At 48.0% G+C, this 14255-nt stretch overlaps 1 protein-coding gene across 3 annotated transcripts in view; it reads right to left on the minus strand.

Annotated features, from left to right (window-relative positions):
- Positions 1-1889: 1889 nt before the first annotated feature.
- The window catches only part of ITPA (inosine triphosphatase (nucleoside triphosphate pyrophosphatase)), a 13242-nt gene continuing 876 nt past the window's right edge, over positions 1890-14255 (minus strand). For 2 of the 3 annotated variants that reach the window (XM_005874699.2, XM_005874700.2), the window contains exons 2-8: positions 12914-12971; positions 12759-12823; positions 12068-12141; positions 10545-10576; positions 9785-9900; positions 3595-3671; positions 1890-2347 (exon numbers count right to left, since the gene is read on the minus strand). In XM_005874699.2, the coding sequence (XP_005874761.1) occupies positions 2209-2347; positions 3595-3671; positions 9785-9900; positions 10545-10576; positions 12068-12141; positions 12759-12823; positions 12914-12971 (561 nt within the window). In that variant the 3' untranslated portion in view covers positions 1890-2208. Of the gene's footprint in view, positions 2348-3594; positions 3672-9013; positions 9087-9784; positions 9901-10544; positions 10577-12067; positions 12142-12758; positions 12824-12913; positions 12972-14255 lie in introns of all 3 variants that reach the window. The other variant, XM_005874701.2, reaches the window with a different exon arrangement.

A 14255-nucleotide genomic window follows, 5' to 3' on the forward strand; every position in this document is an offset into this window, starting at 1 on the left:
TGTGCTGTCTCATCCCTGTAGCCTGCCCCAGCCTCTGAAGGCCACCTGAGTGCCGTGGGGAAGGGGCATAAAAGGGATCCATATGTGTAGAGTGCCATTTCTGTGCTGTCACAGTGAATATTGGCCCAACAGGGAAATGAAGATCCAGGCGGCCTTTGTGCTGCCAGGAACCTACAGGGGAAGTATCTGGGAACAGAATGTGTGAGGACCCTGAGGAGAGGGCTTGGGGCCACTATAGAGCATGACTGGCATGGGGAGATTAGCGGGACTGACAGCAAAGGGCTCTGGCTCTCAGAGACAGTTGCAGAGCAGCCTGATCAGAGACTGAAAACAGGTGTGTAGGTCAGATTGGCAGTTTTGAACTATCTGGTCTGCTGGGTAGATTCTAAGTAGGGGAGGTAGGGTAGGGCAGGGGCTGCATCCTGCACCAGGGCATTGCCGGTGGGGATCAGTCTGATGGAGGGGAGAAGGTACCATGTTTCTGGCTTGGCCATTTGGTGGTTGGCCAGGACCCATGACATTGGCAGCAGGCAGGTGGGGCACAGGTCTAAGGCTCAGAGGAGCGCCCCTGTACGTACCTGGGAGCAGCAGCAGTGGTAGGCAGCACTGTCTCACAGACACCCCATCACACCACCTTTTAGGACTGACTTAATAAATACACCATAGACCAAAGGAGCAGATGAGAAGACATCTGCTACATCTAAAACGAAAAAGGAACTAAGACCTAGATATACAAAGAATTATTACAAACCAACATAAGACGGTGACTCTGATAGAAGAGGCAAAGGCTGTGAACAGGGAAAGGGAGGCCCAAAATGTTAACAGGAATGGCCACAGATGCTCAAACATCTCAGAAATGTGAGGAATGCAACCCAGCAGTGAGATGGCACCTTCCGCTTGGTAGAAATCAGATGTATGGATGATTGAGTGGGAGATGGGGTGGGGGCTTGTACACTTATAGGGGGAATGGAGACTGAGGCACAACCAAGACACCTCACCCTCCAACCAAGCAATGCTGTTTGTGGGGAATGAGTACTAAAGTTAAAAGAAGGGGGACAGAGTGTACTGTGCCAGGACAGAACTCAGGAAGGAGCTGAGTAACAAATAGGGATGCCTTGCCCCGAGCAAGTTGCATATACCTGCCCCACCCATGTGGCACATGAGCCTTTGGAGCCCCCTCCCCAGTAGACTGGGTATCCCCCTGAGTGGCGGGGGAGGGGGGCAGCGGGGATGGGAATGTCATGTCCAGAATCACCAAGTGAGGAGCAGGCAAGTCCCCAGCACCCCACATCATAAATATATATGAAATATATATAAAAAAAAATTATTTTTTATTTCAGAGAGGGAGAGATAGAAACATCAATGATGACAGAATCATTGATTGGCTGCCTCCTGCACGCCCCACTGGGGATTGAGCCCACAACCCCCCAGGCATGTGCCCTTGACTGGAATCAAACCCAGGACCCTTCAGTCCACAGGCACTCTATCCACTGAGCCAAACCAGCTAGGGCTATATGTATATTTTGTAAATGAGTTTGGAATTATAATCATAAGCCAACATTTGAGCTGTTCTGATGTATAACCCCACAAAGCAAAAGCACTAGACTTCCCACACGGCCCACTCCCAACCCAGCAAACACTATGGAGACCAGCTGGGCATTGGCATCACTCGATGGGTGGGTGAACAGCATGGATCTGGCATGGAAAAGGTCAGCCCTTGATCTGAGATTTGAAGAATGAAAGGAACGATGTAACACCCCAGCTAGCAAGGGCATGCGAACAACCTGGACACAGTGCTGTCCTTGTCCCACCAACACCCCTTCCCCTTCCACCTAAGAGATTTCCTGCTCCTGCCAAAAGGGATTCAGGAGACAGACACCCGCCTGGGGCAGATTTCAAAGCAGATACATCCAGTTTATTTTGGAGTGCCTTCCAGAATTTTTCCTTGCCGCATTTAAAACACACTGAGAATTTCTCCCCCAAACCCTCAATTCTGCCAAGGCCCATGTAATGCCTGAGGTCCTTTTGGGTCCTGGAGGCTGTAGCAGAGACCAATGGTGTCCCTTGCCCAAAGCTCCTCCAAACAGAGCCATCTGCTCCTCCAGACTGGTGAGGCTGGTCTGGTGGGGCTGTCAATCTCAACACCCCCAGGAAGTGGTAACCCTAAAGGACATACTTGGGGGGTGCCTGCCTGATGGAGGTTTCAGGCTAGCCCTCCCCAGATCCCCGTTGAGCATGCTCATCATCATTCTTAGAAATCAGGCCGCCAAAATATTCCTGCAGCTCACGCAGGGCCCGGAAGCGATGGGAGATGGCATTCTTCTCAGCTTTGGACATCTCTGCGAACCTAAGGGGCGACAGCAGCAGCTCAGAGAATAGGGAGCCCAGATCAGGGAGGGTATAGATCCAACTCCCCTCCCCCCAGTTAATTCCAGAGCCCAAAGCTCAAGGATTCCCCAGGAAAGGGTTATAGATCTAACTCCCCTCCCCCCAGAGCCCAAAGCTCAAGGATTCCCCAGGAAAGGGTAGCGGCTACTTTCTTAAAAATTGAAACGTTTTAAAATCCCCTATAGGTAGAAACTCATATTGATGGTTGTGGAAGGATATTAAACTTGCTCCAGTGTGTCCAAAAGTCATTAAGGGAAGCTGGGGACAAGGGGATGAGCTGCGTGTTTGATCGGTTTTGTCATCTATTGACAGGAAGCAGTGAGGCCTGACAGTAAACACAGCAGTCTCCTCAAGCACCCTGCGGGGGGAGGGCAGGTGAGCCGGCCACTGGCCTGTCCTCCATGCCAGGACTCCTGTGAGGTGGTCATCCCACACCCCAATGGTGGGCTTCAGATCTGTGCTGTCCAGTATTGGCCACTAGCCACGAGTGGCCATTTAAATTTGAACCAATTACAACTGAATAAAAGGATTTCGGTTCCTCAGGCACCCTAGCCACATTTTCAATGCTCCACAGACACTTGTGGCTAATTGCTACTGGACTGGGCCGCACAGATGTATACAACACTTCTGTCACCAAAGAGCATTCTCGGACAGTGCTCTTTCATGTTGTCCTCAGCCCTGTCTGGCCACTTGGAGACCTAGGCCATGCTCCCTAAGGGCCGCTCCAGCCTGGGAAACCCGACTCCAATACTGGCCAACGTGCCCCATGTCAATAAAGGAGGAAACTGGTATGAAATACTGAGAACACTCAGCACCAAGGGGGTTTAATGTGATGCCCGCCAAAGGTTGCAAAAGTGCTAACATTTTTCCAAACTAGATAGGGGGAGTCAGAAGACCACCCCCAAAACTGTCATATATATACAAGACAAGCCAAGGTCAGAGAGGGGAAGACACTGAAGTCACACAGCTGCTCTGCTATGAGCTGGAGCCCGAGCCCAGGTGTCCCAGCTACGCCTGGCTGCCTCCCCCACCGTGGACTGGGCCACCCAGATTCCTTGCATCCACCCCAGCAGAGCTGCCTTCGGCTGGAACGGCAGTCTCAGAGCCTGACTCTGTCTATATCCGCGTGCCTGCACACTTGGGTGGGGCACTGACCCAACACACACCATGGCTAGCCTGACCCCAAGAAGAAACCGGGCTCCTTACGTTTGCTCGTATCCATCAGGTTGAAAGCAGGGGTCCCAGCCGAAGTCCCGGCAGCCTCGAGGTACCACAATCCGGCCCTGCCAGAGGAAAGGGGAACAGGCATGTCACTGGGTTTGGAGGAGATACACTAGAGGAAAGCAGTAGCCAGTCTGAGTTTAGTTAGGGATTTGGTTAAACCCTAGTTACTAAAAATACATGGTTTCAATGGGCCCACAATGCCTGCAAATGTTTGCTAAACACATAAGTAAAATGCAGTTCTCCCCTCACATACAGGGGAGAAACATGTACTTGATATCCCTGTAGCCATCCTCCCTCTCTACAGCTTTGCCAAATGGTGACCTATTGAAGAGTCGACTGTGAAAACGTGACAGAAAACACTTTCTCCTAATAGGAGATTAAAGTCCCTAGAATTTGCAGATGAGCCCTATGCCTGCTATTACTGCATTTCTCAAAAGACAGGCTCTAACAATTAAGTGAAATAACATGATAGAAATTACTTAGCACAATGTTCAACATAAAAATGAGGTCAATAGCCGAAACCGGTTTGGCTCAGTGGATAGAGCGTTGGCCTGCGGACTGAAAGGTCCCAGGTTCGATTCCGGTCAAGGGCATGTACCTGGGTTGCGGGCACATCTCCAGTGGGAGATGTGCAGGAGGCAGCTGATCGATGTTTCTCTCTCATCGATGTTTCTAGCTCTCTATCTCTCTCCCTTCCTCTCTGTAAAAAATCAATAAAATATATTTAAAAAAAAAATGAGGTCAATAGCCTGGCCAGTGTGGCTCAGTGGTTGAGCGTCAAACTATGAACCAGGTCATGGTTTGATTCCCAATCTGGGCACATGCCTGGTTGTGGGCTCAATCCCCAGTAGGGTGCTTGCAATCAACGATTCTCTCTCATCATTGATGTTTCTATCTCTCCCTCTCTGAAATCAATAAAAATATATTAAAAAATTAAAAAATGGGAAGAACCAAGATGGCGACATAAGTAAACACTAGTACTTGCCACCTCCCACAACCACATCAAAATTACAACTAAAATACAGAACCATCATTCAGAACCACCTGAAAGCTGGCTGAATGGAAGTCCTACAACTAGAGAAGATGAAAGTGCATTGAGACTGGTAGGAGGCCAGAGGCATTGAACGGGCTGGTCCAATACCCACATGTGGAGTTTCTTTAATCAGGAGGGATATCTCCAAGGCCTCCTGTGAGAGGCAAGGGGTCCCAGCCCCACACCAGACCTCCAGCCCAGGGTTCCAGGGCTGGGAAGAGAAGTCCCCATAACTTTAGGCTATAAAAACTAGCGGGGCCCTAGCCGGTTTGGCTCAGTGGATAGAGCATTGGTCTGTGGACTGAAGGGTCCTGGGTTCGATTCAGGTGAAGGGCACATGCCGGGTTCTGAGCTTGGTCCCCAGTAGGAGGTGTGCAGGAGGCAGCAATCAATGATTCTCTCTCATCACTGATGTTTCTGTTTCTCTCTCTCCCTCTTCCTTCCTCTCTGCTATCAATAAAAATATATTTTTAAAAAACAAAAAACTATCGGGGATTGTGGCTGAGTGACACAGAGGCTGTTGGAGTCCCAGGTGTTCCTCTTGAAGGCCCTGCACAAGAACTTATATGATCCTGAGCTTCAGTGCTGGATGGCAGCTTTGGGGGTGTCCAGGGACATACAGGGAGGAACTGGACTGTCTGGCATAGGGACAAGAACTCGAGGGTGAGTTTTCCCCAACAGGAGTGTTCACAGGGGTCATTGTTCCTGTGCTGAGACCTCTCCCATCGCAAAGCTGCCTGGCAGCCATATCTGAGTTTCCATCAGCATGGTCCACACTGTTCATTCCCCCTGGTGAATCTGAGACCCCCGCCCTATCCAATATTCAGCCCCACCCAAGCTGTTTGCAGCTGCTTTTCCATATGAAATGGCCTGTACTGGCTCAGGTTTCAGGCACAGCAGCAGCTGGAGTCAGCATGCCCGAAACCTATCAATAAAAGGTCCAAGACCCAGCACTAGCACCAGCCTGCCTGGCCTCACAGCTTGTCCTTGCCTGGGCACTTCCTAGCCCAATACAAATAGCAGCCATCTGCAGATTTCTCTGTAGCTCTTGCCAGGTGGCCCCAGGCAGTGGCTGACTTTGCAACTCCCAGGAGGCCTCAGAGCCAGTGACCCAGTGGACAGCTTCAGACCATACCAGATAACAACTCTACACATCCACAAGCGACACACTCAAGGGGCAGACTCAGTGAGCACCAAAGCCCCACTGAAGCACGTCCTGTTCCATAGGGGTGTATCCTGCATAGCAGCTCTTCCATTATAGACGCAGCTGGTCCTCACAGCCAATTGGCCTGGAGGCCAATTCCTCCCAGTGACGCCAATTCCTTCTCATGATGCCTATCAAGGCTCAACTACAACAAGACTGTGCACACAGCCCACACAGGGGCGCACCTAAAGTGCCCAGCTCAGGTGACTGGGGAGGCTGAGTCACTGAGCCCTACAAGACACCTATTACACAAGGCCACTCTACCAATTCCAGGAGACATAACAGCTCTACCTAATACATAGAAACAGGGAAGCAGTCAAAACACAGAGACAAAGAAACATGTTACAAATGAAAGCAAACAAGCTACTAGATATAGAGTTCAAAGCAATGGTTATAAGATTATTCAAAGATCTTAATGAGAGCTTCAAAGGACTTAACGAGATCTTCAAGTGACTTAGTGAGACTTTCAGGGATTTTAGTGAAAATTTCAAAGACATAAAAGACCAGTCAGGCCCTAGCTAGTTTGGCTCTGTGGACCAAAGGGCCGCAGGTTTGATTCTGGTCAAGGGCATGTACCTCGGTTGCAGGCTCCTCCCCGACCCGGGCCCTGGTCAGGGCATGTGCAGGAGGCAGCCTATCAATGTGTTTCTCTCACATTGATGTTTCTCTCTGTCTTCCCCTCTCTCTTCCACTCTCTCTCAAAATCAATGGAAAAATATCCTCAGGTGAGCATAAAAAATAAAAATAAAAAGTCAGAAATTAAACATACACTAACTGAAATAATTTATAGATTCAACAGTAGAATAGAGGGTTCTGAGAACTGAATCAACGATTTGAAATGAGGAAGCAAAAAACATCCAATCAGAAGAGCAAGAGAAAAAAGATTCCAAAAATATGAAGATAGTGTAAGGAGCCTCTAGGAAAACTTTAAGTGTATCAACATCTGCATTATGGGGGTGCCAGAAGGAGAAGAAAGAGCAAGCAATAAATTGAAAAACTATTTGAAAAAATGACTGAAAACTTCCCTAACCTGGTGAAAGAAATAGACTTACAAGTCCAGGAAGTACAGAGTCCCAAACAAGAGGAATCCAAAGAGGCCCACACCAAGATACATCATAATTAAAATGCCAAAGGTTAAAGACAAAGAAAGAATCTTAAAAGCAGTAAGAGAAGAGCAGTTAGGTACCTACACGGGAGCACTCATAAGACTGTCAGCTGATTTGTTAACAGAAACTTTGCGGCCAGAAGGGCGTGGCAAGAAATATTCATAAAGTGATGAATAGTAAGGACCTACAACAAGATTACTCTACCCAGCAAAGCTATCATTTAGAATTGAAGGTCAGATAAAGAGCTTCACAGACAAGAAAAAGCTAAAGGAGTTCATCACAACCAAACTAGTACTACATGAAATATTGAAGGGTATTCTTTAAGAAGAGGAAGAAGAAAAGATAAAAAATCTGAATAAAATGGCAATACGTATCAACAACCAAATTTAAAAATAAACGAACAAGAAATATAATGAACAAAACAAACTGATGAATAAAATAGAATCAAAGGCACGGAAAGACTAACAGTCTCAGAGGGAAGAGGGGGAAGGGTGGGAAGAGATTAAACAAAGGTCTTATATGCATGTACTAGTAGGCATTACCGATGGACACAGACAATAGGGTGGTGAAGAGATGGGGTGGGAACCAGGTAGAGGGAGGCAATGGGGGGGAAAAAGAGGGACATCTGTAATACTCTCAAAAATAAAGATTTAAAAATAGATAAAAAGAAAAAAATTAAAAATGAGCTCAATACTGGCTGTAATAAGCAAATTCCAACAGAAAAATGTTACAAAGAGAACAAATTATAGCCCAGTGTCACAAAATGTCATGTTGCCATGGAAGCAATAAAAGAAAAAAAGTAATTTAAAAAAATATAAGAGAGGTAGTAGAGGATGGGGATTAGCCACATAAATGCCAAGTTATTTAGACCAAAGGTGAGTTCTGCTCCTGCTAGCAGGGAGGCTGAGGCAGTTACTACTCTGAACCATACCCAAGTAACACACTGTATGAATATCTGCAGGAAGGCAGGCAGTGTTGTCAGTACTGGGGTTACAGCAGGCCTTGCCTTGCCCTCACAGAATGGATCTTAAGCAAAACGGGCATCAAACTAGTAAACAAATTACCAAATGCCAAGTGGCTTAAAGGGAACAAACAGGGAGCTGGACTCAAGAACAGGATAGAAGGACTTGGGAAGGCCTCAGGGATAGAGCAAGAACATTCCAGGCGGCCCTGGCCGGTGTGGCTCAGTTGATTGTTGTCCCACAAACTGAAAGGTCGAGGGTTCAACTTCTGGTCAGAGCACATACCCAAGTTATGGGTTTGATCTCTGGTCGGGGTGAGTACAGGAGGCAACCAGTAGATGTTTCTGTCACATTAATGTTTCTCTCTCTCCCTCTTCCCCTCTCTCTGAAATTAATTTAAAAAAGAACATTCCAGTCGGAGAACATTCCAGGCTGATGCCAAGGCCCTGAGATGGGGAAGGGTTTGGCATATGCATTGCTGAAAGGACAATGTGATTACGTTCAGAGAGCTCAGGTAAGAACATGAAGAAACAGGGCCACCCTGCGTAAAGTGGGGGCTGGGAAGCAACAAAGTGCATGAAGCAGCCAAAGCTGGGGCGACAATAGGGAATGGTGGGGACAGCAGTGACCTGGCCTTGTCAGCAGGGCCTGTGGTTGTTCAAAGTTCTGATTTTTGAGAGAACATTCCCGTGTTTATAGCAGCATTATTCACAGTAGCCAAAATGTGGAAGTAATAAATGCCCATCGACTGATAAATGGGTAAAGAAAATGTGGCATTACATACAATGGAGTATTGTTCGGCCTTAAAAATGAACTCATGCTACAATATGGCTGATCCTTGAAGACTTGTCATAAATAAGCCAGTCACAAAAACATAAATACTACAGCATTCACTTACATAAGGTGTCTGAAGTTGGACTCTTAGAAACTGATGCCAGGGGCTAGGGAGGGGGGAAAGGGACAGTTGCTAGAGATCTGTTGCACAAGTGTGCATATAGTTAACACTACTGTACACTTAAAACGGTGAAGATGGTAACTTTTATGTTATGTGTTTCTAACCACACACACACCAATATAACCAGGTAAGGCAACACACCTCTGTGGTCAACCCCTGGTGGAGTCTCTGGGATAGCGCTTTGTGGGCTACAGTGGGACTCCTGGATTTTATCCTGAGCAGAAGAGAGAAAGCAGAGGAGTGAATCCCCACAATGTGGGAATATACTTGGGGGGGGTGGGGGGGATGCATGCAGCCAGCTAGAGGGTGGTGTGGGCCCTGTGAGAAGTTGCTGAACCTCACAGGTAGGCATGAGGTGCTGAAGGACAGCTGGGGAAGGAATAAGTTGGGGGAAGATTCTATATGAACATGAAAAGTTAGAAAGCTTGTGTGATATTCAAGTAGTTGGATAAGGAGATTGGAACTTGGAGAAGTCTGGGATATAGATGTAGCTCTGGGAGTTGTCTTCTTCAGTTTCCACATTTGCTTCTCAGGAGGGCATACAGTGCAGAGCTCTAGGCCAGTGATGGCGAACCTATGACACGCGTGTCAGAGGTGACACGCGAACTCATTTTTTTGGTTGATTTTTCTTTGTTAAATGGCACTTAAATATATAAAATATCAAAAATATAAATCTTTGTTTTACTATGGTTGCAAATATCAAAAAATTTCTGTATGTGACACGGGGTCACATAGATTTCGGAATTGATAGCATTTTTTCTAATGGTGCCCAGGGGCAGATCTGGGCAAAGTCCTGGGAACTAACTCTGGCTTGGATGCCTTCCCACTACCTTCCTGCAGAAGACACTGGGCCAAGAGCTGGAGTGTCAGCGCCCTCTGGTGGCATGTTGAGGAACCAGCATGGGTACGCACCGAGGTCCGGCCCCTGAAGAGGCGCACAGGCTCACTTGCGTTGCCAGTGCTGAATGCGAATGTACAGAGAGCATAGGCCGACTTGTCCTCGAACCCGGCCAGGAGCTGGTGGAGACCTGCGGACAGGTGCGGTGAGGGCTTAGCGCAGTCGGTGCCAGCTAGCCCCCACTCCCCACCCTGAGGCCCCAGATTAAGGGACATATGCCAAACTGGGGGTTTTATACATGTCATCAGATAGGCTTTGTGGTGATAAACCTGGAAGTTGAGTCATGGGGAGATGGGGTTCATTTGCTGTTCTACTATTATATATGCTTAAATGCTCATTAATGTAAAGTGTTTTTAGCAGCACCTAAAGAGGGAACATTTTGGCCTGCAACTGTAGGTGACAGAGTAGGCACTGCTGGGGCCCAGGAGGGGACCCGAACCCCCAGGCCAGGCCCTGGCTGAGGCAAGGACTGGCAAGCAGTCAGTAGGGCCAGTCCTCTCACCCAAAATCAACTGCAGTGCCTTTGTTCCTCAAAGTCACAGCTCCCACCACCCCTTTCCCATCCACTCCTTCCTTATCTCAGCGCTCCCTAGAGTCAGGTGTGCAGGGAAAGTATGAGCTGCAGGTTATAGATGGGGAAACTGAGGTGAACAGAAGGGCTCCATGGTGGGGCTGCAACCTGAGATTCCTGATTACAAGTGGGGCCCTCCCCTAGACCACCTCGGGATTCTCAATTCCCAACAGATCTAAAGGAAGAAATAAAGGGAATAATACCTTCAGGCTTTAATTTCTCCAGAAACCACTTTCTGCAAGACAAACAAAGGTGAGTCAGACACCAGGAGATGGATCTTCAGACCACCTTCTTCTTGGGTTGCAGTCCCTCAGGGATTAGAGCCCTGGGACAGCCAAGCGATTCACATGATAAAGAATGTCTCGCTCTAACCGGTTTGGCTCAGTGGATAGAGCATCAGCCTGCGGACTGAAAGGTCCCAGGGTCAATTCCAGTCAAGGGCATGTACCTTGGTTGTGGGCACATTCCCAGTAGGAGGTGTGCAGGAGGCAGCTGATCGATGTTTCTCTCTCATCGATGTTTCTAACTCTCTATCCCTCTCTCTTCCTCTCTGTAAAAAAATCAATAAAATATATATATTTTTTTAAAAATGTCTCACCCTGGGCAGTGTGGCTCAGTTGGTTGGGCATCGTCCAGTGCACCTAAAGGTTGCAGGTTCAACTCCCAGGCAGGGCACACACCCAGGTTGAGGGCTCAACCCCCAGTAGGGGGTATGCTGGAGGCATCCAGTCCATGTTTCACTCTCACATTAATGTTACTCTCTCCCTCTCGCTTCCTCTCTAAGAAGCAATTTAAAAAATAATTTAAAACAAACAAAATGTCTCAACTCAAAATGAAGACAAATCAATCCAATAGGAAAAAGGAAATGGAGGCAAACAGGCAATGCATAGAAGAATCAATAATTCAATGAAGGCCTCCAGCTGAGTGATAATTAGGCAAGTGTAAATTAAAACTGCATGTGATAACACTTCATACTCCCCACATTGCAAATATGGGGCAATGTATAAGTGTATAAGTGTATACAGGTGCTACTGCCTTGGCAAACATACTGGCAATCTAAATGTTAAATATATACATATCCAAGACCCAGCAACAGCACTGGTGTGCATTTGCGCCCTAACCACTGAGAGGGGCATTTAAATTGGGGTATTTGTACCCTAGAGATACAACAAGACCTTCTAAGGGGGTCTAGAGCACTGGATAGGAAACCCATTTTCAGCTTTTTAAAAAAAATATATTTTTATTGATCTTCAGAGAGGAAGGGAGAGGGAGAGACAGAAACATCAATGATGAAAGAGAATCATTGATCGCCTGCCTCCTGCACGCCCCACAATGAGGACCAAGCCCACAACCCGAGCATGTGCCCCTGACCAGAATCGAACCCGGAACCCTTCTGTCTGCAGGCCGACGCTCTATCCATTGAGCCAAACCAGCCAGGGCCATTTTCAGATCTTGACTTCCTTATTTTCTCTTTCCTGAAATCGATCTATCCAGGAATGTACCTCTTCAACAGGTGGGTTCCCCTTGCCCATCCCCACTTACACAATCACATTCTCACACTTTACAAAAGAAAGGCATGCCTTTCCCCATCCCTAATCCTTCCTCAGGACAATCTGAAATACTGGTGCTGATGCCAAGATAGTGAATGATCTGTGATATCAGGTAACCAATCATTTCCAAGTTCAGATGGTTTTGGGGGCAGGGCTCTGTAAGGGGGAGCACTCACATGTAGGGGCCAGGGAGGCCCCCAAGGGCATTGAAGCACAGACAGGTATCCTCCACCAGTACAGGTCCCTGCACCTGCAGCACAAGGAAATACAGCCCTGAGACCTGCTACCAGCAACAGTCCCTGCTGCAGCCCTGAATTCCCAGGCCATCCAAGCTGGAGCCAGGCCCACAGCTGGTTGGAATCTGCAGCAACAGCATATAGAGGTCCGTCCACCTGCTACCGGGATTAGCCCTTGGCTAATCTCTTATATTCGTTTGAGAGATAGGGACACCAAAAGCCCTGGCAGGCTGTAAAGCCCGCTCCAGGCACGGTAAGAGAAAAGGTGGGATTCATAGTCAGGCAGCCTGACCCTTCAGAAAGTGCTCTTTCTCAGTTCCACAGAGGTAAGTGAGGGCAGGGATGGATGGATGTGGAGAGAATTTGGGGCTGGAATGTATGTATCTGAGAATTAGAGAGAGAGAATTATGTGTGTAAGTGGTGGTCTGGGGAGATACTATACAGTCAAGGGTGAGAAAGGCAGTATTCCAGGGCCAACATGAACTAACCCCAGAACAGCTAGGCCTGGGCAGGTCCTTGAGTCATACCAAACTGTGCCCACGCTATTGTTCTCCACTCATCCCCAGCAGACACAGGCCCCAGAGCCACCAGGACAAGAGAAGTGAGCAGAGCACACATGTGGAGCAAGCACCTGGCGAGCTGCCTCCTGACACTTCTGTATGGAAATCTCGTCAGGCTCTCCCTGGTACTCCGGCACTTATGAGGAAAAAGAAATACAGAGTCAGGTCACCAGCTGACAAGAGAAATCAAACTATCTTTAAAAAATAAAACAAAACAGAGACATACGGTCAATTTTCTTTGCCACCAAAGTACATGGAAACTTGTCTCCTAGAATCTGAATGACCTGTTGCAACATGAAAGAACATTTATCACCATTTGTTAACGATTCCCCATTATTACACAAGCTCTCATCCGCCATTCTAATCAGGTAAGTCTCCTGTCAGTACCCTAAAGCTTACTAATCAGGTCCATGAGCCTCACCCCAGCCTTCAGGGTCCGCTCCAGCAGGTCAGCTCCCTAATCTCCACAATCTCCTACTTCAGGTCTCCCATGCTAACTGCCCATCCAGAACACCCACTTCCCTTCTCCATGCTCCCAGAAACCCTATTTTTTTTAAATTAACTTATTTTTTATTGAATGTATTGGGGTGACATTGGTTAAAAAATACTTTATTTTTAATAACCCCTATCTGAAATTTAGCATCTCTTTTAATTGTGAATATAGAAAACCAAAATAGCATTAGCAGTCCCTCCCCCACCTCCACTGATTTTTAGAGAGAATGGAAGGAAGATAGGGAGAGGGGGAGGGAGAGAAGGAGAAAAATCATTGTGAGACAAACACATTGGTTGCCTCCTACCTGAGCCCTGATCTGAGGCAGGAATCAAACCTGAAACCCAGGTACGTGCCCTTGACCGGGAATAGAACCCAGGATCCTTCAGTGTGTAGGTCGACGCTCCAACCACTGAACCACACCGGCCAGGGTACCTGTGACCTTTAAATCACAAATGTCACCCTGGCCGGTGTGGCTCAGTTGGTTGGGCTCCTCTCCCTCCCCCCCCCCGCAAAGGTTGCCGGGGTTGCAGGTTTGATCCCTGGTAGGGGGCGTGCAGGAGACAGCGATCACATTGATTTTTTTCAAAAAAAATCACAGATGTCGCCATATTCCCTCCCATACAGTTATAGGGGATATCTCAAAATATCATTTACCGGTACAATCACATTTTTAAATTTTAATTTTAAAAAAATTTATTGATTTTTAGAGAGAAAGAGAGCGAGAGAAATTTGTCGTTCTACTTATTTATGCATTCACTGGTTGACTCTTTATGTGCCCAACCTCGGCTATCAGGATGACACTCTAACCAACCGCACTCCTCAGCGAGGACCGACACTGAGGACCACATTTCGGGACCGCGGTAGGGCTCGGAGGGCCCAGGTGGGATGTCTGTCCCGCGCCCTGTCGCCCTCGAACCAGCAGCGCGGCCCGGATCAGCTCCGAAGGGTGTCGGGAGCCCGCTTTGAAGTCTAGCTCAGTAAGTGACCGCGGGACAGGTGCCGAGGCCCCCGCCACTCCTCTGAGCTCACCAGCCCTGTGGCCCCGGCCGCCCCACTCCGCGCGGTCTGACCCGTC

The sequence above is a fragment of the Myotis brandtii genome, unplaced genomic scaffold (genome assembly GCF_000412655.1).
Source record: "Myotis brandtii unplaced genomic scaffold, ASM41265v1 scaffold45, whole genome shotgun sequence".
NCBI lineage: Eukaryota > Metazoa > Chordata > Mammalia > Chiroptera > Vespertilionidae > Myotis > Myotis brandtii.